This window comes from Protopterus annectens, chromosome 1.part1, assembly GCF_019279795.1.
Source record: "Protopterus annectens isolate FY-2018-M chromosome 1.part1, PAN1.0, whole genome shotgun sequence".
Lineage (NCBI taxonomy): Eukaryota > Metazoa > Chordata > Ceratodontiformes > Protopteridae > Protopterus > Protopterus annectens.
The window spans coordinates 1,273,289,770-1,273,316,468 of record NC_056726.1 but is presented as its reverse complement, the minus strand read 5'-3'; the positions used below and the strand labels follow the sequence as shown (position 1 = coordinate 1,273,316,468).

General features: G+C 41.0%; 1 protein-coding gene across 1 annotated transcript in view; it reads right to left on the bottom strand.

Annotated features, from left to right (window-relative positions):
• Nucleotides 1-2,326: 2,326 nt before the first annotated feature.
• RASIP1 (Ras interacting protein 1) overlaps nucleotides 2,327-26,699 on the bottom strand; it is a 570,016-nt gene continuing 545,643 nt past the window's right edge. Inside the window, exons 11-12 of the mRNA XM_044081539.1 lie at nucleotides 21,375-21,522; nucleotides 2,327-3,368 (exon numbers count right to left, since the gene is read on the bottom strand). Of these exons, the coding sequence (XP_043937474.1) occupies nucleotides 3,169-3,368; nucleotides 21,375-21,522 (348 nt within the window). The 3' untranslated portion in view covers nucleotides 2,327-3,168. The remainder of the gene's footprint in view (nucleotides 3,369-21,374; nucleotides 21,523-26,699) is intronic.

Genomic DNA, 26,699 nt, shown 5'->3' with positions numbered 1-26,699 from the left:
TTAATACAATAGCATTTTTTCCGTTAACATGATTTTTCTAAAGGATATGAACTATGAAATTCAAATGTCTGTCATTATTTTCTAACTTCATTCTTTAATGATCTGCCAGTGATTTGCCAGAAAAAAACACAATTTTATGAAAAATGGACCAAAATATGAAGCAAAAATCTGGACATTCTTCGAAAATCTGTATAGTTGAGAGGTATGAATTATGTACGCAGGATCTGCCCTTGACAAATTCAAACTGTCTTGAGTTAAGAGTTTGTAGGTTACTATGTTCTATTTATTTGTACAATAATGACCCTGTTCATAGCCTTACAGATGATGTTGGTCAGACTTGTCTATAATTACCTGGATCCATTGATGCCCCACCTTTGTGTAAAGGGATGACTGTTGCTGTGTCCATTTGTCCGGCACAAGCCCTCTGTGATGGCTGATACTGAACAGCCTCTGTAGAGGTTTTGACAGGTCATATTTAAGGTTGGCCAGTAAGCATCTTGGTGTTCTTCACCTTGGATAGTGCTTTGAGGACTTGTTCTTGTGATATTTGAGGGAGGGGGTGGGTGCCAGTATGTCATCTGGAAATGTGTGTGTATATGTTTGTGTGTGTGTGTGTGGGGGGGGGGGGGTGAAGTTACAGCTAAATTTATCCACTAGTAGATTGGCTATGTCCTCTGGGTCTGAGTATGGGATATCATTTATTATTAGCTTTATGCAGTGCTGGGCATTATTTCTGAGGTTTCTCACATAGTTAAAATAGACTTTATGGTTGTCTTTTGTCTGTGTGTCTATTTTTACCTCATATCTATTTTTGGTTGTTTTAGCAAAGTGTTTTTAGCATCTAGACAATTACATTTATTTATTTTGTTGTAGTGCCTGTTTTCGGTTCCGCCATACAGTGTTACTTTTAAATTTGGTAAAGCATTCTACATACACAAAGGGGTCATTGGGTTAGAAGGGTCATGTTGAGTTTAGCCAGATCATCACACAGTTTTAGTCGATTAGCTTTAGCATAATCTCTGAATAGAGAGTTATTGGTGGATGCTTCTGACTGCAGTCTTGTTCTGAATGTGATTAATTTACTGTCTGACTTGACTAAGGAAGAAGTTACAACTGACAGGGAACAGAACTGTCCAGTACTGGTGAGAACCAAGTTTTGGATTTTGTTGCCCCTAGTTGGGATGTGGACTAAATGGTCCAACAAATTTATATTTATGAAGTCCAGAAATCTCTGTGCATATATGTTAGGGGATGTAGAAATCTCCCAGTTGATGGAGGATAGTTGAAGTCCCCTAGGTGAATGGTGTTTGGCTGAATGCATATAGATTCCAAAATTGTCATGTAGGAGGTGTGGTTCAAGGAGTTCATAGAAAGGGTCTCATAGTTAGCTATGATAAGATAAGAGATTTTGTTAATGGTTAGACGGACATGGAGGAGTTCCCAATTGTTATCCTGTTTACTGAGTCTAGAGGTGAAACTTTGTTTCATGAATATAGTGATACCACTGCCTTTAGTGCATTCACCTAGCACCATGACCCTGGACAAGTGGTAGGCATTTAAACCATGCACTGATGAAGTGCTGCCATTGGCCTTGAACCAGGCCTCTGTGACAAAGCATATATCAGTATTTCCCAGGATAAGGAATACTTGTATTGAGTAGAAGTTTTTGTTCCTAACACTGAGGAGCAATACCTTTAAGTTATCTGGCTTCTGTTTTATTATGTTGGAAGCTTTAGGAGACTGATGTTACCTGAAAAAGGCATTATGTGGGGGGGGGGGGGTGAATGAATATTTTGCCAAAATATGAAAACTATGGTGGCAGAGGATAGGTGCAGGTCATCCTTGGCAACGTAGTTAGGATTGTTTACCATCTCCTCCCATTCTGATATATATTGTACCCCCCTCCCCTCCTGAATGACACCAGAAACTAAGCCAGTTACTGAAATCATTATGGACTTATCTTTATTCATGGTTAAGCAGTTATCTGCTGACAGTGGAGGAAAGGGTAGAACTGTGCAGCTCTTCAAATGTTAGATTTTGTAGAGGGGCATGCCATAACTTCAGAAGAGAAAATATATATAAAGTCACATAGGCAGAAAAGGTCACTGTTCCTACATATCACTTGATCTGATATTGTCCCATGTCAATTTGTGTAGTGATGTTGACTGATTTAGTATCAACCATGGTATATGTTAATGTAGACACCTAAAATTAGTGTTCTTACTTATTTCAACCAAAAATATTTATAATTTTTTTATACATGACTTACAGTTGCCATAAATCACAGTCATCAATTATAAGATTATGGATTAAAAATAGTCAGAAATGCTACAATAAACTTTTATTTAATTAATTAGGGAAAATGTATGTTCTGTTTACATGTTTGGTCCTACTTCATTTGACATAATTCTTGCACAAATGGCACATTCTCTAAAAAAATACTCAAATGTTTTGATATCCATGACCAATGGTTAAATTACGAATATTCTGCAGATAGGACGGTAACCCTTAAATAAGCAGGAGGAAGTACATTCATCTTGCTAATCAGACAGCCGCTGTCTGTGTCCCACGGACATTATTTTGAGGCCCCACATGTACTGCATCTCTAACATTGTTGAGATAACATGAGAATCCATTTTGAGAGAACCAGGCATCAAGTATGTAGTAATACTGAGAAAATGCAAATGAGAATTGTCTTCCTTATAAGAGTGCTCACAAAGGATTATAACTGGTGGTCATGGAATTAAGACAACTAACATCATAATTATTTCATGGTGAAGCAGCTAAAGCATACAATAGCAGCTTTTTTCATCTTTGACTAGACTTAGTCACACAAAGCTTAACAGTGAAGGATGTCCATTTGACGATCAGACTATAAATATTGGCTTTAAGAGAACACGTTGATGCCATCTCAGTTTTTGTCTGCAGTTACACGAAGAAAGAAAGCATGCTTATTTTTACATTTATTACATGTAATTGACTGAAACCTTTAGAGTGCAATTGGTCTAGTTTGATAAGCTGTTCTGTGCAGGTCCATATAATAAATTCTGAGACTAGCTCATCTTTGCCATTGTCCACTTCTGTTGGCTATCACACTTCTTGGGGGCCCTCTTAGTTAGTGTTGGTCTCTTCTTGGACTACTACCTCCTTCTGACAGAAAGTAATGTTCTATGAGCTGCTCTCTGAATCGAGGCAAGCCTTTTGGCTTGTTGACAGTGACTGCTGCTCCAGGTTCCAGACAAAGCGACGGATTTGCTGCAGCTGAGAAAGAAACACCTCATTGGAGACAGGCTCACTCAGCTTGAGATGGAAATTGTCATTGGGTAGAATCAAAGGTGGGTGGTCTGTGAAACTCTCAAATATGTCAACTGCAAAGAGATAAAAAACATTTGTGTGAAAGATTCTGTTAAGTGACGAATGCAGAAACATAAATGAAATACACAGTGAAGTAAAGCATAGCAGTTTTTGAATTAAGTAAAATTATAAAGTACATTCTATAACAACAAACATATGCTGTACATTACTTTAAAATAGCAATATCTCTTGGTGGAAAAGCTTTACAAATTTCACAAGTAGACATTAATGTTGCTCCTTTAACCTTCTTTTACCCAGTATAGTGGCATTAAGGTGCCTTAATGTTAACAGTAGTAGCTGGCTGTGTTAGCATATGTTTCATGACTTGCTTTACTTCTGTGTGCCGCTTTACTAATGTATGCTAATGCTAACGCTAACCTTATTCCTAACCCCAACACTACATCTTACTTACAAAAAAAGAAAAAAAAAATTCCAAAATGCTGCCACTATACAAGACACTCAGACATGCATGGCATTCACCAGCACATCTGCAATACAAAATCTATCCCCCTCTCTTGCCCTTACTGTAACCCACAACCATTCAAACACATACCCCAGTGCTGATATTTTTGGCATATTCAAAAGTTTTAGCATTAAAACCCAGACTCACACTTATCTCATTCACATGCAAACAATCTTCCTCATTTTGACATCTCCAGCACTCAAAAAAAGAGTGTTTTTGACAAATTTGCCTAGGAGTACATTCTATGAGGTGAGAGAATGAGCACATAGTGAGTAGCTCCCTCTGTGTGTGTGTGTGTGTGTGTGTGTGTGTGTGTGTGTGTGTGTGTGTGTGTGTGTGTATATATATATATATATATATATATATATATATATATATATATATATATATGGTTCTACCTGACATAATTGAAACCCCAGAACACCGACAACGCAATCACCGACACCACATAATCGACAGTGCAGAAACACGAAACTTCACATGCCCGACAACGAAATAACCGACGGTACACAAACACGAAACTGCATACACTGCACACACCACAATGACAACAATCAACAAACAAAACACATCCCCTGTCCAAAAACCACACACACAACACAAGCACACCAAAATCCCTACAAACCCACACTAAACCTCACATACACAACTATCTACAACCCTAACCCAAACCCTAACCCTAAGGTCCGTCACTATCGCATACTCAGCTAACCCGCACCCTAACCCTAACTCACTTAACCCGCCCCTAACCCAAAGACTATCACTGCCGCACACTTACCTAACCCACTCCCTAACCCTAACTCACTTAACCTGCCCCTAACACAAACACTATCACTACCGCACACTTACCTAACCCACTCCCTAACCCTAACTCACTTAACCCGCCCCTAACCCAAAGACTATCACTACCGCACACTTACCTAACCCACTCCCTAACCCTAACTCAATTAACCCACCCCTATCCCCACAGACCGTCAATATCCACACTTACCTTACTCGCACCCTAACATCCGTCACTACCGCATACTTACACAGCCTTTTCCCATGTTGGCATCCTCGGCGTCGGTGTTTTAATCCGTCGTGTCGGTCTTCTGCATTGTTGATCTTCTGGCGCTCGCGATTCGCTTGTCGGTGTTCTGGAGTGTCGACTATCTCAGGTAGAACCATATATACATATATATATATATATATATATATATATATATATATATATATATATATATATATATATATATATGATATCATCAAACGTTGCACTCTCTTATGAGCATATGTAAAAACAACTATAATTTTAGAAAAAATCTAAAATGATCTCAAGCAAACAATCCTTCCAGGAGTTAAGATGTGAAATTTAACTGTATCTACCCAAATTAATAGTAGCTCAGGTGCATAGGTTCATAGAAGGCTACTAGGCTAAAGGCTGTAGAGCCCTTTCAAGCCTAGCGATATTTATCCCAAGTTATCCCAATTGTTGGTGGTTAGGTGAGTGAAATTTGCAGAGGTGAGGGTCTATGGTAGTTAATACTGACTTCTACTGTCCAGCAGGGACATAGGCACCACTGCAGATTTGTGGTCACCCATCCATTCATCTAGGTTGCGTTTGAAGAGGGTCAAGGAGGGGCTCTGTTTCTCATGAAGTGGAAGCGTGTTCCAGAGAAGTGGCAGTCTCTGGGAGATGTATCTATCTCTCCAGCATGTCCTGTTCATTTCAGAGGCTATGTTAAGATCCCTACAGTGAGTGACCCTCATGCACTTTGATTTACAAATGTGTAGCATTTCCATCAGAGCCAGGTCAAAGACTGCCCTGTAAGCCAGGCACAGGTAACCCCTTAGCATCCTGTAGGAGACAGAATACAGCGACAGGGCTTTCATTCTTTCCCCATAAAACTTTTGTGTACCCAGTAATTTCTTGGTAAGAAACCTCTGTGGTCTCCCCAGTTATTGCAAGTGTCATATGAGGTACATGCAAAAGGGACCATTGTTCATAGGTTCATAGGTGTGTACTAGGCTAAAGGCTGCAGAGCCCTTTCAAGCCTAGCGATATTTATCCCAAGTTATCCCAATTGTTGGTGGTTAGGTGAGTGAAATTTGCAGAGGTGAGGGTCTATGGTAGTTAATACTGACTTCTACTGTCCAGCAGGGACATAGGCACCACTGCAGATTTGTGGTCACCCATCCATTCATCTAGGTTGCGTTTGAAGAGGGTCAAGGAGGGGCTCTGTTTCTCATGAAGTGGAAGCGTGTTCCAGAGAAGTGGCAGTCTCTGGGAGATGTATCTATCTCTCCAGCATGTCCTGTTCATTTCAGAGGCTATGTTAAGATCCCTACAGTGAGTGACCCTCATGCACTTTGATTTACAAATGTGTAGCATTTCCATCAGAGCCAGGTCAAAGACTGCCCTGTAAGCCAGACACAGGTAACCCCTTAGCATCCTGTAGGAGACAGAATACAGCGACAGGGCTTTCATTCTTTCCCCATAAAACTTTTGTGTACCCAGTAATTTCTTGGTAAGAAACCTCTGTGGTCTCCCCAGTTATTGCAAGTGTCATATGAGGTACATGCAAAAGGGACCATTGTTCATAGGTTCATAGGTGTGTACTAGGCTAATGGCCCTGGAGCCTTTACAAGCCTAGCCCATAGAAGTGCCCTGGCATCATGCCACCCAAAGTTAGTTCCCAGTGATTCCTGGGGTGAACTTTCTATTTCCCATCCACTCATCAAGAGTTATCTTGAAAAGGGCCAGTGAGGTGCTCTTCTTGACATGTATGGGAAGTCTATTCCAGAGCATGGGCAGTCTCTGGGTTATGAACCTGTCCCTCCAGCATGTTCTGTTGATTGTGGTAATGAGGCTGAGGTCTCTGGAGCATGTGGTGTGGAGGGATTTGGATTCATTTTGATGTAGCACTGCTAACAGAGCTGGATCAGACATGGCTTTGTAAGTCAAGCAGAGCTTGTCTCTTAGTAGACAATATGAGACAGTAACTAGCTGGAGTTTTTTGAGTCTGTCTGTGTAAGACGTGTTTAAGGCCTAGGATTCTCTTTGTGAGGTACTTTTGTGGCCGTTCCAGCTGTTGCATGTATCTAGTGAGGTACATGCCAAATGGGGCATTATACTCGATGAGTGGCCTAATGAGAGAAGAGTAGAGAGAGATGATGACCTCTTTCTTCCTGGATGCAAAACCCTTGGTAATGAGATGTGCCACATAGAAGGACTTTCTGACCACAGTGGCAATGTGGTGGTTGAAGGAAAGGTTGCTGTTAACCTATGTCCCCCAGATCTCTTATAATGCCTTCAGTGTTCAGTGGGCTCCCATCAATGTGGTAATTAGTGGGAACTGAGTTTTTTCCAAAGGGAATGATGACGCATTTTTTGGCATTAAGCTTAAGGCCATGGTTTCGACACCAGTCATTGGTCTCAGTGAGGCCTTTCTGTAGGATATCTACATCACTTGGGGAGTTAATAATTGCTCCCAGCTTGCAGTCATCTGTGAACTTGGTCAGCCAAAGTCCCTCTGTGTTGGTCTGGACTTCTGAGAAGTAGATGCCAAACAGGAGAGGACCCAGGACTGATCCGTGGGGGACTCCACTCGTGACTGGTTGGCAGTCTGACTTGGAGTCTGCTACTTTCACACTGTGGGTTCTATCTGTGAGCCAATTTGCAACCCACCTAGTGATATAGGGATAGGGGTTGATGTCTAGTTTGGTGAGTTTATCAATAATTCCTGAGTGTTGAATGGTATCAAAGGCCTTGGCCAGATCGAGGTAGGCTGTATGAACTGCCTTGCCCTCATCCACAGCTCTGGTAACTGACTCAAAGAAGTCAACCAGGTTGAGCAGGCATGGTCTACCTTTCACAAAACCAAACTGCATTAGATCTAGAGTTTGGAGATTCCCTATATCCTTGTTAATTAGGTCCATGATGATGATGATGCGTTCCATAGCCTTTTATATCAGACTCATCAGGCTAACGGGGCGATAATTCCCAGGGGGTGTACTGTAGCAGTGCACCATTTGGTAGAGGCAAAGCTTGAGGTGAGGCTGTGATTGAACAGGGCACACAGATGTGATGCCAGTTAACTTTGTAGTTCATGTAGAACACATCCAGGGATATGGTCAGGTCCCATGGAAACTGTATTCTTAGGCTTGGTCAATGCAGCTTTAACCTGTGCTGCAGTAAGGCTGGGGGCCTGGCATTGTGACTGGTCCTTTAGCGGGGGAGAGAGGTGTAAAGTTGGCACTGAATCTGTCAGACAGTATGTTGGCAATATCTGCTGGCTCAGTATAGGAGGTACCATTGTGCAGTAACTCAGAGCAAACCTGGGTATTGCCGTGAAGATTCTTGATATAACTATAGAAGGCTTTGCGGTTGTTTTTAGTGTCTGCCGCAATTCTGCCTTCATAGCTGAGGTTTTGATGAGGGATCTCAACTTTTTGTTGAGGTTAATAAGGGAGTTTTTCCAGTCTTGGGACTTCACCTTTTTCTGCAACAGTTCTTCCTTCTGTTGTAGAGTTTATTAATGGCAGAAGACTATCAGATTGGCTTCCTTTTTTTGGAGGAGAGCATCTTGGTTCTTTTGGGTATGGATAGTTCCATGCATTTATGTATGTGTTTGCACAGTGCACTGGTGTATGATTCAGCAGTCATGCATCTATTTTCCATTGACATGGGTGCCACGAAGTTTGTCACCTCTGTTTTTAGGAGCCCAAAGTCAGCTTTGGAGAAGTTTTTCATGGTGGTTACCTTTGTGGGGAGTGAGGGTGAGATGTGGATTTCCATGGTGATTAGTTTGTGGTCGGATCTAACCAGGGAGGAATTAACTATTGGTATAGAGCAATGGGTGCCCATGTTATTAATATCCAGGTCAAGGATGTTGTTCCTCTAGTGGGGGTAAGAATGAGCTGGTCCAGTGCACTGGAAGTGATGAATTCCAGGAAGCGTTGGGCCAGTATATTGGTGCATGAGTAGTTTTCCCAGTTGATGGAGGGGTAGTTGAAGTCACCTAGTATGAGAGTGTTGGGTTGGACCCTAATAGTTTCCAGGGTGCTTAGGAACATGGGGTGAGAGTCTTGGGACATGGTTGGAGACCTATAGCAGGCTACAACCTGACTCGCCTTCTTACCTAATGTTAGTTGTACCTGAAGTATCTCAGATGCGTTATGTTGGGCTACTAGTCTGGAGGTGTGCATATCCTTTATGAATATGGAGGCACCACCGCCTTTGGAGTTTCGGTCCATGTTCTGGGGCTGAAAGGTGTGGAATGAGTTATAGCCTGGTAGTGCAGGGGTGCATTCAGCTGCTTTAAACCAGGTCTGCGTTACAGCACAAATGTCGATGTTCTCCATTTTGAGGAGTGCTTTCAGCAAGTGCATCTTGAGATTTAGACTTCTAGTCTAGTCCTGTAATTAATTAATTAATTACTGGTCTGATGAGGGTCAAGTATAATGGAATTATAACATCTTTAGATCTAGATGTGATGCCTTTACTTATAAGGTGTGCCACTTAGAAGGTTTCCTTATTACTGTAGATACATGGTGGTCAGAGTTCAGATTCAGCTTTTCCAAAGGGAATAATAATGTATATATATATATATATATATATATATATATATATATATATATATATATATATATATATATATATATACCTATATCCTTGTTAAAGAGGTTCATAATGATTCTTTCAATGGCCTTGCAGATGAGGCTAGTCAAGCTTATGGGCCTATTATTTCCAGGGTTAGTTAATGGTCCCACTTTGTGCAGAGGGAGTACTGTTGCTGTCCTCCATTCCACTGGAACATAGCCAGTTCGCAGGCTGTGGTTAAACAAAGATCCAAGTGGGTCTGCTAGGTCATGTTTTAAGTTGTTTAAAAGGGAATCTGGGATGTTGTCTAGTCCCACTGATGCCATGTTTTTGGTCTTGCAGAGCTCTGAGATGACCTGCTGTCTTGAGATAATAGGCTGAGGAATGGTGGCAGGTATACTTTGTAGGATGACTGGAGTGGATGGGGGGGGGGGGGTGAAGCTTGCTCCAACTCTGTCAACTAGCAGGTTGGCTATTACCTCAAGTTGAGTATGGGTGTTCCCATCCACAACCAGTTCAATGCATTGCAGAGTTTTCCCTTTTAGATTTCGGACATAGTTAAAGAATGCCTTGTGATTGTCCTTAGTTAGGGAGGCTATTTTGACAAGATCTCTAATTTGTTTGTTTAAGTTATAGAGGGATTTCTTCCTCTGTGGAGACAGTTCCTTCTTGTTCTTGGATATTAGTTTCTATCTCTTGTTGTATAGACTATTTATATTAGGGGTCCACCAGGGTGGCTTGCTTTTTTGGCAAGACCTGGTTTTAATCTGGTCGGGTACAGCCAATTCTGTACAACCACTTAAGTGTTTATACAAGGCATTGGTGTACACCTCTGCAAATGAATCTCTCTTATCTGTGTTCAATGGTGCTTTGAAACTTCCTATACCATCACTTAGTAGGTGGTAGTTTGTCTCTGAAAAATTCTTAAGTGTTTTTGACCTTGATGAGTTATCTGGTTTTATAATTACATCTAATGAGACCAATTTATGGTCTGATCTTACCAGCGAGGACATCACACAGGGTGGGGGGGGGGTGGGGTGGGGTGGAATGCGCTCCATTGTTAGTGAGTACTATGTCCAGGACATTTGAGTCTCTTCTGGGTGTGCTGAATAGCTGTTCCAGGAGAATTTGCATTGACAAAGTCCAAGAATCTCTGAACCAGCATGTTTGTGATTGTGCATATTTCCCAGTCGATGGTAGGATAATTAAAATCACTCATGAGTAAGGTGCTGGGCTGTATAACAAGTGACTCCAGTATGCCCAGGTATGTGGTATGCTTTTCCTGTTTCATGGTGGAGGACCTATAGCTAGCTATGATGTGGTGGGGGGGGGGGTTGCCTATAGTTAATTGGACATGGAGTAGCTCAATAGAATCATACTGTTTGACCAGTCTCGAGGTGTACTTACCCTTAATGAAGATGGGTACACCTCCTATTTTGGTTCTTTCATGCTCAGTTTGCGGTCTGAATGTATGGAAGGCACTGTAACCCTGCATATCTGGAATGCTTTCAGAATATAAACTTCATAATTCTGATACCCTTTTCCATTCCAGTTATTAATCCGAATATAAACTTCATAATTCTGATACATATTATGCAATAGTATAGAAAGTCCACAGCAATTGTAGATGAATGGAACTAAAAGCCATCTGAATGCTTAGGGAGACCACACACAGTTCCTGTGATGTGTGACCTTCCATTCTTGAAAACATGTGTAGCAAATAAAGCAGTTCAAAACCTGCTCTACTGCTCATTCTCACTTAGGATGGTGCAGTGGGGCAGTGATAGTGTTGTTGCCTCACAGCAAGAGGTTCTCTGGTTCAATTCTTGCCTGGGGTGCCTTCTGTGTGGAGTCTGCATCTCCTCCCTGCATTCATGTGGGTTTCCTCCCACTTTACAAAGATATGCAACTGGAGTGTTTCTCTCCAGGCCTCTGTTGAAAATTGGCTTTGTTCCAAGTCAGACTTTCCTGGTTAATAAATGAAATTACTGTACCCTATACAAAATGCCTCATGTTGAACATTGCACGAGTGCCACAATTACATTCATCACTATTTTGAAATCAGTGGTCAACAATCTGAAACTTTCTAGCTATATAAATCAGTAGTATCTGCTTTTTTTACTCTAACACACTGCCATAAGGCTTCACCTGCCAACCCCTGACTGACCCATTCATTCCCCTTCTGAAGCACAACCCATTCCCCTGCAGTATCAAAAGTCCTAAGGCCCATTAGTTTCCTAGAAGGGTGAGAGCCACTTAGTCCATCTGTCCTCTTCAGAGACTAGAGTAACACTAGCAGGCCTTACTTCCTGCTTGCATGCAGCTGGTTACTATCACTTAAGGCATTTACTAGGAGGGTTATCACATTTCTCTGCATGTGGTCAGGAATGTCTCTTAGCTGAAGGTTCATAGGTTCACAGATTAGTACTAAGCTAACTGCCCTTGCGAGCCATTTTAAGCCTAGCCAATTATCCCTTGTGAGAGTCAAACTCTGCACCTTGTGTTTGTAAGGCAAACACCTTATTAGGCCACCCTCCCATCGACTAGGTTTTGCATTGGATTGAAGAGCAGTACAATCCACACCAGCTCAATCCCTTATCATTACTGTTAATGTGCCAGTGGTATAGCGAGTTACACTGCCCTCAGGATGGGTTACTCAGTGCCAACTACAAACTCACACCCCTCCCTGCCTCTGATCTTCCCCTGAGCCTCTAGTTATACCCAGGCTATCTGGGTCATAATCAAGTCTTTGCTTATCCATACCACACAGCTGAGCCAGTGATGCCTTTCACAGATATCCAGTGTATCGACCCAGGATTCTAGTCATCACTCATATCTGCACTCTGAAGCTACACCCAGTTTGATATGACTGTGTAGCAACATCCTTTTAATTTTCTTTCTTTCTTTTTTATTTATTTCTAAAATGGATAGAACAAATTGTTTGGACATGTTATCAGACAAGCTGGGTAAAATAAATTTCACCTCCCCCATATAATTTTCTTACACATTCCCCTACTTTTCACTATTTCCCTGTCAGCCACTTAGCAGAAATGCAAAACCTAGTATAGCACAGGAAGTTTCTTTAGTGTACTTTGGGCCTACAAACTCTTCTGCAACCCTAACTGTGTCCTCCTCTTTCCATAGCAGTCTGCTCATGCCTATTTTCTCACTAGGGTAAAGATTGTACAGATTATTTCCTAACTTTCACAATCCACATGCTATAGTAGTCAAATGAAATGACAGAAGTTGTATCTGTTTGAATGTCTGTACTAAGCATGCCATCACTGAACAGTGTTGGCTACAACTGTGCACACAACACTTCATAAGATATAAAATCACCATTTATATATTTTTGCAAATGCTGCACTGTGGAATATGATTCCATCTTCAAAATCACACCAGCATTAACTACGTGCCCATAAACACCGTAAAGTTTACCATGTTCATTAAGTAAATTCTCCCTCTGTTTAATATTTTGAAATGTGGGGACCCACCACAAGGAATCTCAAAACACAGGGACTGAATAGCCAAAAAACAAACATATCTATACTAAGTCTGAGATGGCCATTTCCCAGAAATTTCCTTTTTTTTCCAAGTTATGGCAAGTTCAGAGGGTGGGAGTGGGGGTGCAGAAGGGCTTAAGCCCCTGCAAAAAAAAAAAAAGAAGTTTAAATAAAAAGAGCAAAATGTTTGTGAGTCAGGCTTTTCCTAGATTGTTGATCTTTTTTGTCTTTGTCTTACCCAAACCATCAATGTCTAAATTTAATCTTATTCTATTTGTATTGAGGGTAGGTAAATTGGACCAGTGGCCCCTTTAAAGCTATGATTTTGTTAAGCAGTACACAAAAAATGAAAATAATATACAAGAGCGGAAGAATTGTACATGTAAGAAACAGTGCAATATACGCAAAACAATTTATTACAAACGACCAGATTCATACAATCACAAGCATGCCCACGTGTAACTTCCATCACTCATGACACCTTGATCTACAGATACTCCCAAAGGTAGCCTGAATAGGAGCATGCTCAGATAATGGAGCATCCTAACAGTCACCTCCGCCACTCTCAAGTCTTTAAAAGCAAATACAAAATCAATGTCTGTCAATAACCACACCCGCTAGTTTGTATGGTTGGTGAAATGTGGCTGAAATATAAAAAAAAAAAACTATAAAATTGACTGCCGGGAAAGTTTGTTTCATAAAATTTATGTTCTTCTTATCTTGCCATCCAGAGGAGCAACGTAAACCCCCATTAATGAATCCTTATACTGAAGTAGGAAACACTGAATGCATAAAAGGCTTGTATATTTCAAATGTTACTTCTGATGACTGGCAATTTGGGCTAGATAAACATCAAGAATCACAAACATCATATCATGATCTCTACCTTCATAGGGCGTTACCAAAAATAATGTTCATGAAGGCAAAACTTTCCCAATCATAGGACTCTCATACAGCCTTCTCCACAACACCACATGACAGAAAAACAAAAAGTGTTTTTAACTAAATAGCATCTTTTGACATTAAATTCTATGGTTTTGTGGTCTTGTAAGCAAACAGCAAACTATGAGCAGGCAAACTGGCAGAAGTGATCTGCCATAAGTTTTTAAGCAGACCAAGTCTAGTATATGGTGTGAATATTAATGTGATTTGTGTAATGCACCAAGCACTTACTCTGACATTGCTGGAATGCTTCACTGGAATACAAAATGAGCTTCACCCACGCAAAATATGTCTCTCTGTAGTCCATAAATCCCCCAAAATTGAACTTTTACAAACTGTTGTTCTGGTGTTTTGGGGGGGGGGAGTATCCAGTTGATGGTGTGTTGGGGGTACAGTACCCAGACGCAGACTGTCTGCTAGGGTGGTAGGGTGCACTGTATGTTAGTCTGTCCTCCCTACCATCTCGTGATATGGTTTTAGTGGATTGGAATAGGAATGGGTATGTGGCTAAGATAGGATCTCAGTAAGAAAACATAAATTCAAAGTGTATAGAAAGCTTACCAGATGTGGACAGTATGCATTGCAAACTGTGTGGGAGTGTGGTTGACCAGGTCACATATCACATACTGCAGACATGAACAATATGATTTACAAGTTTTTCTTCTGTCGATAGCACTCTCTCCAAGACTTCAACTCACTTATCATTCATGATTAACAACGGTGTTTTGCATCATATTATATGAGGGGAATCTATTGCCAGGGTGTTTCTGATTAGTTGCAGCTTTGTATCATCACTGTTAGGGGTGATAAGGAGTGTGCTTGAAAGACTGCATTACACTTATCATGCCCATTTTATAACGTGTAGTCGCTTGATAGTTTATTCATAATATATGTGTTGCATACGTACAGTAATGTTTTTATTTATTTATTTATTTATTTATTTTACATTTGTTTACCTGGATAGTCTGACTGGATATATGTCCATTTTCAGCGGAGGCCCGGGGAGAAAAGCTCCAATAGGCAATATTACAGAGATTACACAAGTTAGATACACAGAAAATATAAGACAAAGAGTTATATACAAAGATTTAGTAATGTTCCCAAAAGGGACTCACAATTTACATGGTCAGACCCATTAATGCAAAAATCATCAGACTGGTACAGAAAGTAGTTGAGTATTAAACGTTAAGATATTATTCAGATATTATTTCATTTTATAGCCTAATCAGGGTTGGTACATGGACAAAGCCAGTTTACTTTGAAATACTGTTTGAGACTTTTTTTGAAGAGACTTATGGAGGATTGAAGGGTTATATAGTTTGGCAGTGAATTCCAGGTTTTGCCAACAAAGTTGGCAAACAGGGATTCACCAGCTGAGTTATTAGCTTCGTAGGTTTGGACCAGTAGTTTGTTGGCAGATCGTAGTGACCTCAAGTTGTTGTATGGCTTTATAATATTTCTGAGTGAGGGAGTAACCTCAGGGTGGCAAAGAATTTTGTGTGCTATTAAGAGTTGATTTAATTGAATTAAGCTGTGAAGTTCTAGCCACTCTAGTTGTTTCAGGTACTAGCAGTGATGGGTTCTATAGATGGAGCCAGTGGCGAATCTGGCAATATGGTTGTAGCTATGTGAGTGCTTACTCAGTTCAGATTTATTAAGGTTTGAGAGTACATGAGAGGCATAAATAAGAGTAGAGGGTAGGTGCAACTGGGCGATTGCAGTTCTAGCCAGTGGTTCATAGGCTCATAGGTAGATACTAGGCTATCTGCCCTAGGGAATTTATAAGCCTAGCCAGAGTGTATTTGGCTTCCACCTCCCTATTTGATTAGCCTACTGTGCCTCTGTAAAGTATGTCACAGAAGGTACCCTTTTACGATTAGTTTGCTGTGCCTCTGTCAGGCAGGGACACAGAAGAGATCCCAGGGGTGAATTTGTGATTTCCCATCCACGCGTCCAGATTTCGCTTGAAGAGGGTCAGCGAGGGGCTATGTCTAACATGAATTGGGATTCTATTCCAGAGTGAGGGGAGCCTCTGGGAAATGAATCTGTCCCTCCAGCATGTCCTATTTATTTTTGTGCTGAGGTTTAAGTCCCTGGAGTGTGTAGCTCTAAGGGACTTGGATTTTTGAGGTGGAGCATGTCCATTAATTCTCGGTTTGACATGGCTTTGTATGTCAGGCATAGATCGCCTATGAGTAGGCAGTAAGCAACTGAGTGGAGTTTCTTTAGTCGAGCTGCATAGGACATCTGTTTGTAACCCATGATCCTCTTGGTGAGGTACTTTTGGGGTCTCTCCAGTTGCTGCAGGTGTCGGTTAAGGTACATCCCAAAAGGGGCATTGTATTCAATTATGGGCCTGATGATTGACGAGTAGAGGTGCACAATGACCTCTCTTGATCTAGATGCGAACCCTTTCGTGATAAGGTGGGCTATATAGAAGGTCTTTCTAACCAATTTGGCAATGTGATTATCAAAGGAGAGATTACTATCTACGTTGGTCCCCAAATCTCTAATTACTTCTTCAGTACTTAATGGATTACCACCTCTGTGGTAATTTGTGGGCACCTTGTTTTTCCCAAAGGGGATGACTATGCACTTTTTAGCATTTAGCTTGAGGCCGTGGCTCTGGCACCAAGCATCCATCTCTGTGAGACCCTTTTGGAGGATGCTTCTGTCAGCTGGAGATTCGATTATGGCCCCCAGTTTGCAGTCATCTGCGAACTTTGTCAGCCATAATCTCCCCATGTTAGCCTGAACCTCAGAGAAGTATATACCGAACAAGAGAGGTCCCAGAACTGAGCCCTGTGGGATGCCACTTGTAACTGGTTTGGATTCGGACATGGCACCTGCGATTCTGACCATGTGGGTTCTATCTCTGAGCCAGTTTGCAACCCATCTTGTGATATAGGGGTTGATATTTAAGCTGGTAAGCTTATTTATGATGCCCAAGTGGGGTATTGTGTCAAAGGCTTTTGTGAGGTCCAGGTAGGCTGTGTGGACTACCTTGCCCTCATCTATGGCTTTGGTAACTGTTTCAAAGAAATCAACTAGGTTTAAGAGGCAAGATCTGCCCTTAACAAAGCCGAATTGGGTAGGCTCCCAATGTCTTTGTTTATGAGTTCCATGATAATACACTCCATAGCTTTACATACCAGACTAGTCAGGCTTATGGTGTGATAGTTCCCGGGGTCCGTTGTAGCACCATCTTTGTGGAGTGGGACCACTGTAGCTGTACGCCATTCTTTGGGTACATATCCTGTAGTAAGGCTAAGTTTGAACAGTGACTTAATGTGAGGGTTCAGTTCTTCTTGGAGCTCATGTAAGACACAGCCTGGGACACCGTCCGGTCCCATAGATGCTGTGTTTTTTGCTTTGGAGAGGGCAGCTTTCACCTGTGCATCTGTGATTTCAGGGAGTTTACATTCAGTTGGGATAGGCATTTGCTCCTTTGGGGGGGAAGGGGGAGAGAAGTTTGCACTGAATCTGTCTGCCAGGATGTTGGCTATGTCTGTAGGTTCGGTATATTTTGTACCGTTATGCAACAATTCAGAGCATATCCACCCATATTCCTGACATAACTAAAGAAGGCCTTGTGATTATCTTTAGTGTCTAGGGCAATTTTTCTTTTGAAACTGGCCTTTGATGATTTTATGATCCATGCATTCCTGCAGGTGCTTATAGAATACATTTGTAAAGGATTCTGTGGATTGGGCTGTATTATCCTCTGGCCCGGAGGCTTTGAAGGATTCCACCTCAGTCTTGAGAAGTGCAAAGTTGGCTTTTGAGAAGTTCTTTACAGTGATTTCCTTGGCTGGGGGTGGGGACGGGATATGGATGTCCAGGGAAATTTGTTTATGGTCTGATCTTACCAATGAGGGGTTTACCTCTGGTGTGGAACATAGAGTCCCCATGTTTGTGATGACCAGGTCCAATATGTTGTTCCCTCTTGTGGGAGTGGTGACCAGTTGCTTCATTGTGTTAGAGTTTATAAATTCAAGGAACCGTTGGGCGAGGGTGTTTGGGCTTGAGTAGTTTTCCCAGTCAATGTTTGGGTAGTTGAAGTCACCCAATAACATAGTGTTTGGAGAGACCTCCATATTCTCCAGTGTTCTCAGGAATGCCAAGTGGGGTTCCTGTAATAGGGAGGGTGTTCTGTAGCAGGCTACAAACTTAAAGGCAGTTTTGCCCACTGTTAGTTGCACATGGATGGTTTCCGATGCTTCGTGCAGTGCCACTAACCTGGAGGTGTAGGTATCTTTGATGACTATAGATACTCCCCCTCCTTTTGTGCTTTGGTCCAAGTTTTGGGGCCGAAACGCATGGTATGAGTTATAACCTGGTAGTGCTGGGGTGCTCTCAGGAGCCTTGAACCAGGTTTCTGTTACTGCACAGACATCAATTTTCACCATACTGAGGAGAGCCTCGAGTGTGTGCATCTTGTGGTTTAGACTTCTGGCATTGAGTAGCATTACCTTTAGTTTTTTTATCCTTGGGTTGTCTATGGAGGTGGGTTTGTCCTTGGAGCCTTGCCTAAAAAAGGCACTATGGGGGTGGAAAGAGCCTTGGCCAGTATACGAAAGCCTAAGGGTGATAGGTGCAAGCCGTCCCTAGTGAAGCAACGTGGCTTGTTGAGCATGTCATCCCAGGCTGACAGACACTGGATCCCCTTTGAATGACACCAATACTTTAGCCACTTGTTGAAACTGATCATTTTGTCTTTATACTGTGGCATCATTCTTGGTGAGGCAAGGTGCTACTCAAGGTCAGGGTCATACCAGCCTGGGCTATATGGTCAGAGAGCTCCTCTATGTCTCTTTTCATGTAGTCCAGGGAGGTACGTCTCAGGTCATTCACACCAGCATGGACAATGACGGAGTCATACTTGTACTTGCTTTGGAGTGACCCGAGTGCTTGTGTTATGTGGCGGATCCTGGCACCTGACAGGCAGCTTACAGTGACCTTCTCCTTGTTCAGTCTGGTGAGCGGGACATCAGTGTGCTGGACAATACAGTCCCCTATAACAAGTGTATTTTGTGTGTTGTTTGGCCTTAAGGGCTGTGACTGTGAAGCACACTGATTTTGTGAGATATGTGATTCATGGGTATTGTTGAGGGGTGGCTGTTGCTTGGATGTCTGCTTAGGAGGTCTTTGCTGTTTAGGCAGATTTTTATTTATTTTATTTTTGTGTGTTTATGTGTTGGGTATGCAGATGCAATAGGTCTGTGTGAGACTGGATTTGTGGTGTGGATGGTTACCTTTTCCTCCTGACTGACTGTGCCATTCTTGGGTTGAGAGAGCTCTGCCTCCAGTTTGGCTGTGTAACTGCATCTCTCACATGTATTAGAGTTTGTTGGAAGGAGGAGAGAGTTGTCTGTGTACATAAGGCAATTGTAACATTGCCTCAAAATTCCCAGATTCACCAGCTAGACTGGAGAGTAACCTTGAAACTGACCCTTGGACATACCAGATTAGTATAGGGAACTGTTTTTTTACTGATCAGATTAGGGAAGGGAACTGATTTTTCACTTGATCAGGAAGGACCAATCGGGAGCCTAATACTTATGAGAAGTCAAGGAGGGTGTAGTGCTTTAGTTAGTTAGTGTTTCCTTATAAGAGCTGAGCAAGTGCAGGGCTTTAGAAAGAGAATAGAGTGATTACTTTGAGAGTTTGAACAGTTCTAAGGGAAAAAGTGAAGAGCAGACTTTGTGGAGCCTGGAATAGTTTAAACCTGTTTAGGTGGTGCTGCCCGACGCTGCTCAGTGCGCAAAACCACGCAAAAAGAGAGTTGTAGGGTTTTAAGAGAGAGAGATCAAGGAGTTTAGAACTGAGCCAAAATGGCCAATAAAACTACAGCTTCTAGGCAGTAACCACTCCTCCAGGGACAGGCAGGCTGTTCAGTGTTAACCACTCCCACCGGTGAACACAGAGACTTCCCTTTAGCCCAAGCAAGCACTGGCCTTCTAGAAACTTCCAAACAGTTCAGAACAGCAAATCTGTAACTGAACTTTCTTAACTTTCAGACAGTGGGAAAAAAAGCAAGAGTTTTTGTTTTTTTTCTTTTTGTTGTAGTTTAAAGGTAACAGAGATACACAAGCAGCAAAAATAATCACAACAGTGCAATAAATGACCCCACACTTGAGTGCTAGGCCAAAATCAGGTAAAATGCAGTTTTTAGAAAAAAAAAACAATTTTAAATTAAGTGCAACACAGGAAATGCAGTAAACAGGCTCTAGATGTGTTCCAAGTACTGTTACTGTTGCAGATATAAATTTAGCAAGCCGGAAAATGCCAAAAAGTAGACAGCAAAGCAGTAAAACTTAACAAAAAATCAGAAGAAAATACTTAAAATCACAAAAGTGGCTCCTTTTCTTCTCTCAGCATTTTCTCCCCTTGGTAGGTGCTTCAGCAACAACTAGCAAGCCTGAAAAGATGCTAAAACCATGAGGGGTTAAATATGACTTGTTTCTATACAGAGATCCAAGCTTCTTATTGATGGTCTGTATGGTTTTGTTGATCTGTAGGTCAAATTTAAGATTATTATTTATAATAACCCCTAGAAGCTTAGTATGGGTATCTGGGGAGATAGTGGTACCATTGTTGGATGTAACAGTGAATAAAATTGGGGTGGATCTACTAGTGGGGGTGAAGAGCAGAAGTTTAGTTGTATTGGGGTTCAGCAGTAGACGTTGGTTGGAGACCAGTTTCCAATAGTGTTAAATTTGTTTTGGGTTAAGATTTGCAGGTCGGATGGGAAGGTGGCTGAGCAGATGAGAGTGGAATCATCTACATATTAAATCAGGTAGCTTTAGGGCTAGCAGTGTGAAGGTTGTTGATGAAGATAGAGAAGAGTAGTGGTCCTAATATGGAGCCTTGAGGGACACCAAGAGTGAGAGGTAGCTGGCTGGACAGTTTGCCCTGCCATAATACAGCCTGTTATCTGTCAGTCAGGTAGGACTGGAACCACTGGATTGTGTGCTTATTCAGAGAAATTGACTTTAGAGAGAGAATGAGAAGTTCATGGTTGACCATATCAAAGGCTTTTGCTTTTTAATGTTTGCTTCTTTAAGGCTTTTAAATTATAAATGATGATGTTTTCTGTGACAGCATACAGTTGGTAAAATATAACTACTATGCTATTTTTTTCACACAACAGTGCTTAATCCATAGTGTTTTTATGAGTGCAATGATCAGATTCCTAAAATTAAGGAATATAGGTGTATAGCTTAGTATTAGACTAACTGTCCTTGTGGGCCATTTGAAGCTTAGTCAATTATCTTATTTGAGAATCAAACCCTGCACCTTGTGTTTGCAAGGTAAATACCTTAACCACTATGCTACTGTACAATCCCAATTTCTTCCCCTATTATATTACATTACTGGTACACCTGTTTCTGAACCCTTCTATAGCAAAGATCCAAGAGTATCTGTATTTTACATCCTCCAAATCATCTTTTAAATAAATAATGGATACAGAAACATTTAAACTAAATTTCAAGCTGGGAAATTCCAGAGATTGTCTCTATTGACTCACCATTTGCTATATCCACTCTTTCTTCTGGAGGAGGGTCCCATGTTTCAGGGTGTTGTCGCCCCAATCCCAACTGGTAGTTTCTCAGCAGATGGTTTAGTTGTGCTGGACTCAGAGCAGGATAGTCAAGACGGAGGTTGGCCCAGCTAGCCTTGGAGAAAAAATAAAACATTGTTATCAAAAAAACACATCCTATGTTGAGTAACTGTTTGAATTTTTGAGTACCTAAGAATATTTGGCCAGTAGTAGCTTTATTTGAAACTCTAATTCATATTTTGTCTTCTATTTTCAGAAAAAAAGAGGAGGAGACATACTGCACTGTGCTGAGCAATATGAAAAAAAAAAAAAAAAAACACCGGAACACAAAAGTGCTGTCACATCTTTTATTGGACCAGCATAGGTTTTACACTTCAGACAAACAGGCCTTTCATTCAAGGTTAGTAACCTATTGATGCTAGATGCAGTGTTTTAACTCTCATTTATGTGTGAGCAGAAGAATAAAGTTTACCATTCTTTCCCAGCGGCTTAAAGAGCCACCTCTGTTTTCAGTATGATGTACCTCTAGGTTACTTTACCCTAACTCTCTCCTGTGGGGGGCTTCTCTTCCCACATACCTTATTTACCCTATTTATTATTATTATCTGAAGATCACAGCACCATAAGAATGGTGTCAGGATTGTGGGGCCAAGTGTTTTTGGCTGAACAGGTTATGACAAACCTTACATCACCTGGTTATTATGTAATATTTTAACTTTAAGACTGCATTAAGACCGCTGTCATGGTACTGTATTTTCTCTTATCATTAAATGCAGTACTATGGATAACATATCTCTTGACTGTAGAGACTTTCTCAGAATGTCCAGATTTTTGCCTCATATTTTTAGTCTATCCCGTATAAAATTCATGGTTTTCTGGAAAATAATTGAGGACTGAAATCACTAAATAATGGCAGATGTTTGAGCTTCAAACTTCACATCCTTTACAAAATGCACGCCAATGAAAAACTGTTATTCTAGCAACTTTTTACATTTATGAGAGCAATATTTAAAATCTTTCCCTCTTCCGGGGCCTTTGTCTGCCCTATTATTTTTAGCTTTGTCCAGATTTCTTCCAGCAAGAGACTAAGAGTATGGATGAATAGTCCTGCTGCTACAGTGTTTTCCATTTACAAAAACAACATTTACAAATGTTTTTTAACCAAAGAAACAATTCTTTTTATTTTATTTTAATGGTTCACACAGTCTTCATAGTGATGAGTAGTATAAGAGTCTAGTAATTAGTACAGAGGTCTAAAGCTCTGAGATGCTAATGAGCTCAGGTTTGATTCCTTCATTTGCCTAACATGTGACTCTGAGCAAGTTACTTAACTGGACAATGTTTCTGGTCTGTCCCTAAAAAGGGACAATTTGTCCAATGGGCTTACATAGACAACAAATAGGTAAAAATTGTGTATCATGTCCTGCACAGTGTAAAATAAATATCAGTATTATTTTGTACAGGCTGAGTCTACCTGTGCAATGCAATTGCTTATGCTAGGCAAAAAACAATATGAATTGGCAGATACTGTTTAAATAAAATAAGTAGGCCAGGGTTGTATGAATTGCTAGCTGTAAAACATAGCTAGTGCAAGGTTGAGCAAGATAAAATAAGGCGCATGGATTGCAGCTTTTTCTCTCACTTTATCATAAATTAATACTAGGCTACAGACTATCACAAGCCTAGCCAATAACCACAGGTCAGAATTAAACCCTGTACCTTGTAGCTGTAAGGTTAAGGCCTTAATCATTATACCATCTTCCTTCAGACAGTTAACACTAAATGGAAAAAGGTTATCATGCCTTGTATTTTCTCCGTGTTACTTAAATAGACTATTGTATATATGGATAAGTAATTTACATGGACATACATGCCTGCATATAGACATATGTTTATACCCCCCCCTCTTAATTTAGTTTAAATATTGGTACAGCTACTCCTGAGCATGAACTTAAAATTCAGTTTCTCTGTATCTTTGGCTTCTTTTGAATTTGGCTTGTTTCAGCCTTTTGAGATTTTCTGAACATTATAAATGCAAATACACAGACAATGCCCATAAAAAGAATTCCAGCCTTACTAGGTCTGCTTGAATGAGTACAATGCATAAAGCAGGCTGTCATCACCTCTGGCCATCTTGTGACACAGTGAAACCAGGTTGCCTCACATTATTGTCCCATCTTTAAAGATATAGCAGTTGATTTAAGTGTTTTAAGAGGGTCCCATTTTCTAGGCTAATTCATGAGACAGGTAAACAGAAAGATTGTGTTTCAAGAATGTGTCTCATTTTTAGTGGAAGAGTTACTGTATTAGTCATACCCTTCTGTATGTAGCCACTTCCAAAAATACAAACTGTTACATGCCCACCCATCTCTGTTTTCCATCAACGAATAGAGACCAGCTCATGCAGTCTATGTTCTTTGGCTGTGTTGAACAGCCCACTGATTTGTGATACTTTTCTTATGGATGAGCACTGAATGTTAAATACCATTTTTGGAGGTGTGATCTGCCTAGCTGATTCTGCCACACAAGCTCCAATCTGATCAAGGCCTTATAAAACAGCAATAAAGGTGCCTCTTGGATACTTTTCTAGGGGTTCATACCAGTGTTTCACTGGCTGAATCAAGATCTCATCTTTCATTGTTGACAGTTTCATTAAACTGCAAAAATCGTTTCTAGATATTGAAAATTACCTAAATGAACTTCAACTCATCCTAAACCCAAACAAAACAAAGTTAATGATCTTCTCCAACAAGAAATCTAAAGCAAGAGTCAGAATGCTGACCACTGCTTTCTCCCTGCAAAAAATACTTAAAGTTGTTTTTTCGCTCTTCTATTTTTCAGACATTATTTTTCAGCATTTTGCAAGGTCAGGGTTGTGCCTTTCAATATTTCATAATACAGCCATTTAAATTCCATCACCTTGCTTAATGGTGTTTCATTTCTCCAACTTATGTTTAGGTTGAGATAGTGCAGGATATTGTTTTTGATACTATAGACTTTGTCCAGCAGGAACATGATTGTCTGTGGGACCTGGGTATTCAAGCTCCTATGCAGAGGAGGAAAAATGTCCATGAATAAAATACCCTAGGGAAGCCAAGAATAAATGGATGACCAGGTAGGCTGCCTTAATAAAGGTACAGTGGGATGTCAGTGAAGAAGCTGGGCTACCGGTAAAGCCTTGAGAAAGGCTGTGCATACCCGAGTGCTTGTGGTTGAAGGCTGAGTAAAGCCTTTAGAAAGGCTTCGTATACAGGTCGTAGTTCCGGCTGGTCAGATCGCCTGCTGACAGGAACCGCTAGTGTGACAGCTAGAAATCAAAGATGAAACACACAGAAAAAACAGGCAAAACAATGTAAATGTGGCTCGGCTAAAGAGCTCTGCTCGCCGTGGTGGCAAAAAAATCAATGTAGTCGAAGTTCAGATTCTAGAAGGTCATACTTTGTTGAAGTCAAAAGTACCAGAAGTACAATCACCATTGAAGCGTAGTTCCTTAATGGAAAGAGTGATCCTGAGGATTTCCTTTTATAAGAGTACCTGGGGATGTGTCAGTGGGAGCCAATCAAGTGTGGGTGAAAAAAACTTTATTGTGATTGGGCACGCCAACTTGACATCATACCTTACAATCTGATAGGTTAGATACCTTGAGTCAGCTCATACGTGGTTAGTAGAATCACTCTAAACTTACAATAGTGAAGTTCGGAGATTAGCTAAAATTAGCTAAAAAAAATGTAGTTAACTAAAAATAGTCTTGCTGGAAAGAAATCAACCCTTGCTGGTAAAATACATTGTTAAGCTACACTTTTTGAAATCTTCGTCAGGATGGTGGATGACCTAAAAGAGCATAATAAGCAAAGCCGAGCGTACTAGGAAAATAGCAACAACGTGTATGTAAAATAACATGTATGTAAAATAAGAAACAGGCTAGAAAACCAAAAAATAAGAACCAGGCTAGATATCCAAAAAATAAGATACAGAAACTAAAAAGAGAAACAAAATAGTGAAAAATTCTTAAATAATGGATATCAATAGAAACTAATGTATTAAGATATGGAACTGAATGAGGGCTATTAATTAAAAAAACAGTCTTAAAAAGGCACTGATATGTAACCTGAAAAGCTAGAAAGACACAAAAAAGTAATACTGAACCATTGTAGAAAACATGAAAGACAAAAACATATATATAGATGAACCATACACCAAAAACAAATGAGTCCGAATTTGCCAGGGGAAGTATCAGACCATGGGCTGGAGGTAGACTGGTGAGATCAAAACTGGCTGTCACACGAAAGGTAACATTTTGTCGGTAAATCTGTTAGAGGTCCAGGCACAGAGGTTGTGGTATACGGTGTTGTATCTTTCTGAGGTACAAGACTGGGGTCAAAGATTCCATATAGTTAAGGCCTGGTCTTTTCCTTGCCTGCAAAAGTATTTGCCACTCGAGTTCCCTCTTCTCAAGCAGTGAGTTGTGGTCCCCACCTAGTGGGGATTTAGGGATATGTTCAAGAACATGAAATTTGAATGTATTGTGTCCTAGGTTCCTGAGAGCATGCACTGCCAGCTGGTTTGTCACTTTCAAGTATTTTAAGTCATGCAGGTGATTTGCTATCCTCGTTTTAAGGGAGTTGACTGTCTTGCCCACATATAAAGCATTGCATTTGGTGCACACAGCTCTGTAAACCACTCCTGTGACATTGCAGTCGCCTCTGGCATTAGGTGTGTAGTGTCTCCTGCCATTGGGGCAGTAAAAGCCTGTGGCACTGCTCATGTGTCTACAGTAGTGGCAGGGAGGCTCACTGCAGGCAAAGGTACCAGGGTTGTCAAGTTTAACTTGGCATGGGTGTTCCAGAAAGTCCCTAATGCTTCTCCCTTTTCTAGCTGTGAAAGAGGATTTCTCTGGAAAAATGTGGCCAAAAGACCTGTTATTTGTGATGATGGGCCAATTGTCCATTACGATCTGGATGATGTCTTTGTAGTCCATAGAGAAGTCCAGGATGCAGTTGAACTGGAATCTAGTTTCTGGGGTGGTCTGGATCCTGGTGTCAGTTAGAGCCCTAGGGGCGCCAAGTTGGCGCTGGCTGATGATGGGGTCGAGGATCCTGTTGATTAGCCCTTCTGAGTAGCCTCGGGCTAAAAAGTCCATTTGTAGCTTTCGAATGTTGGTCAAGAAATCCGTCAGGTCCTGGGAGACTCATGCTATATGGATCCCTTGTGATTTAATCATGCTCACCTTCTGTTTGAAGGGGTGCATACTGGTGCCGTGCAGAAAAAAGTTTACCCTAGTGAGTTTTTGAT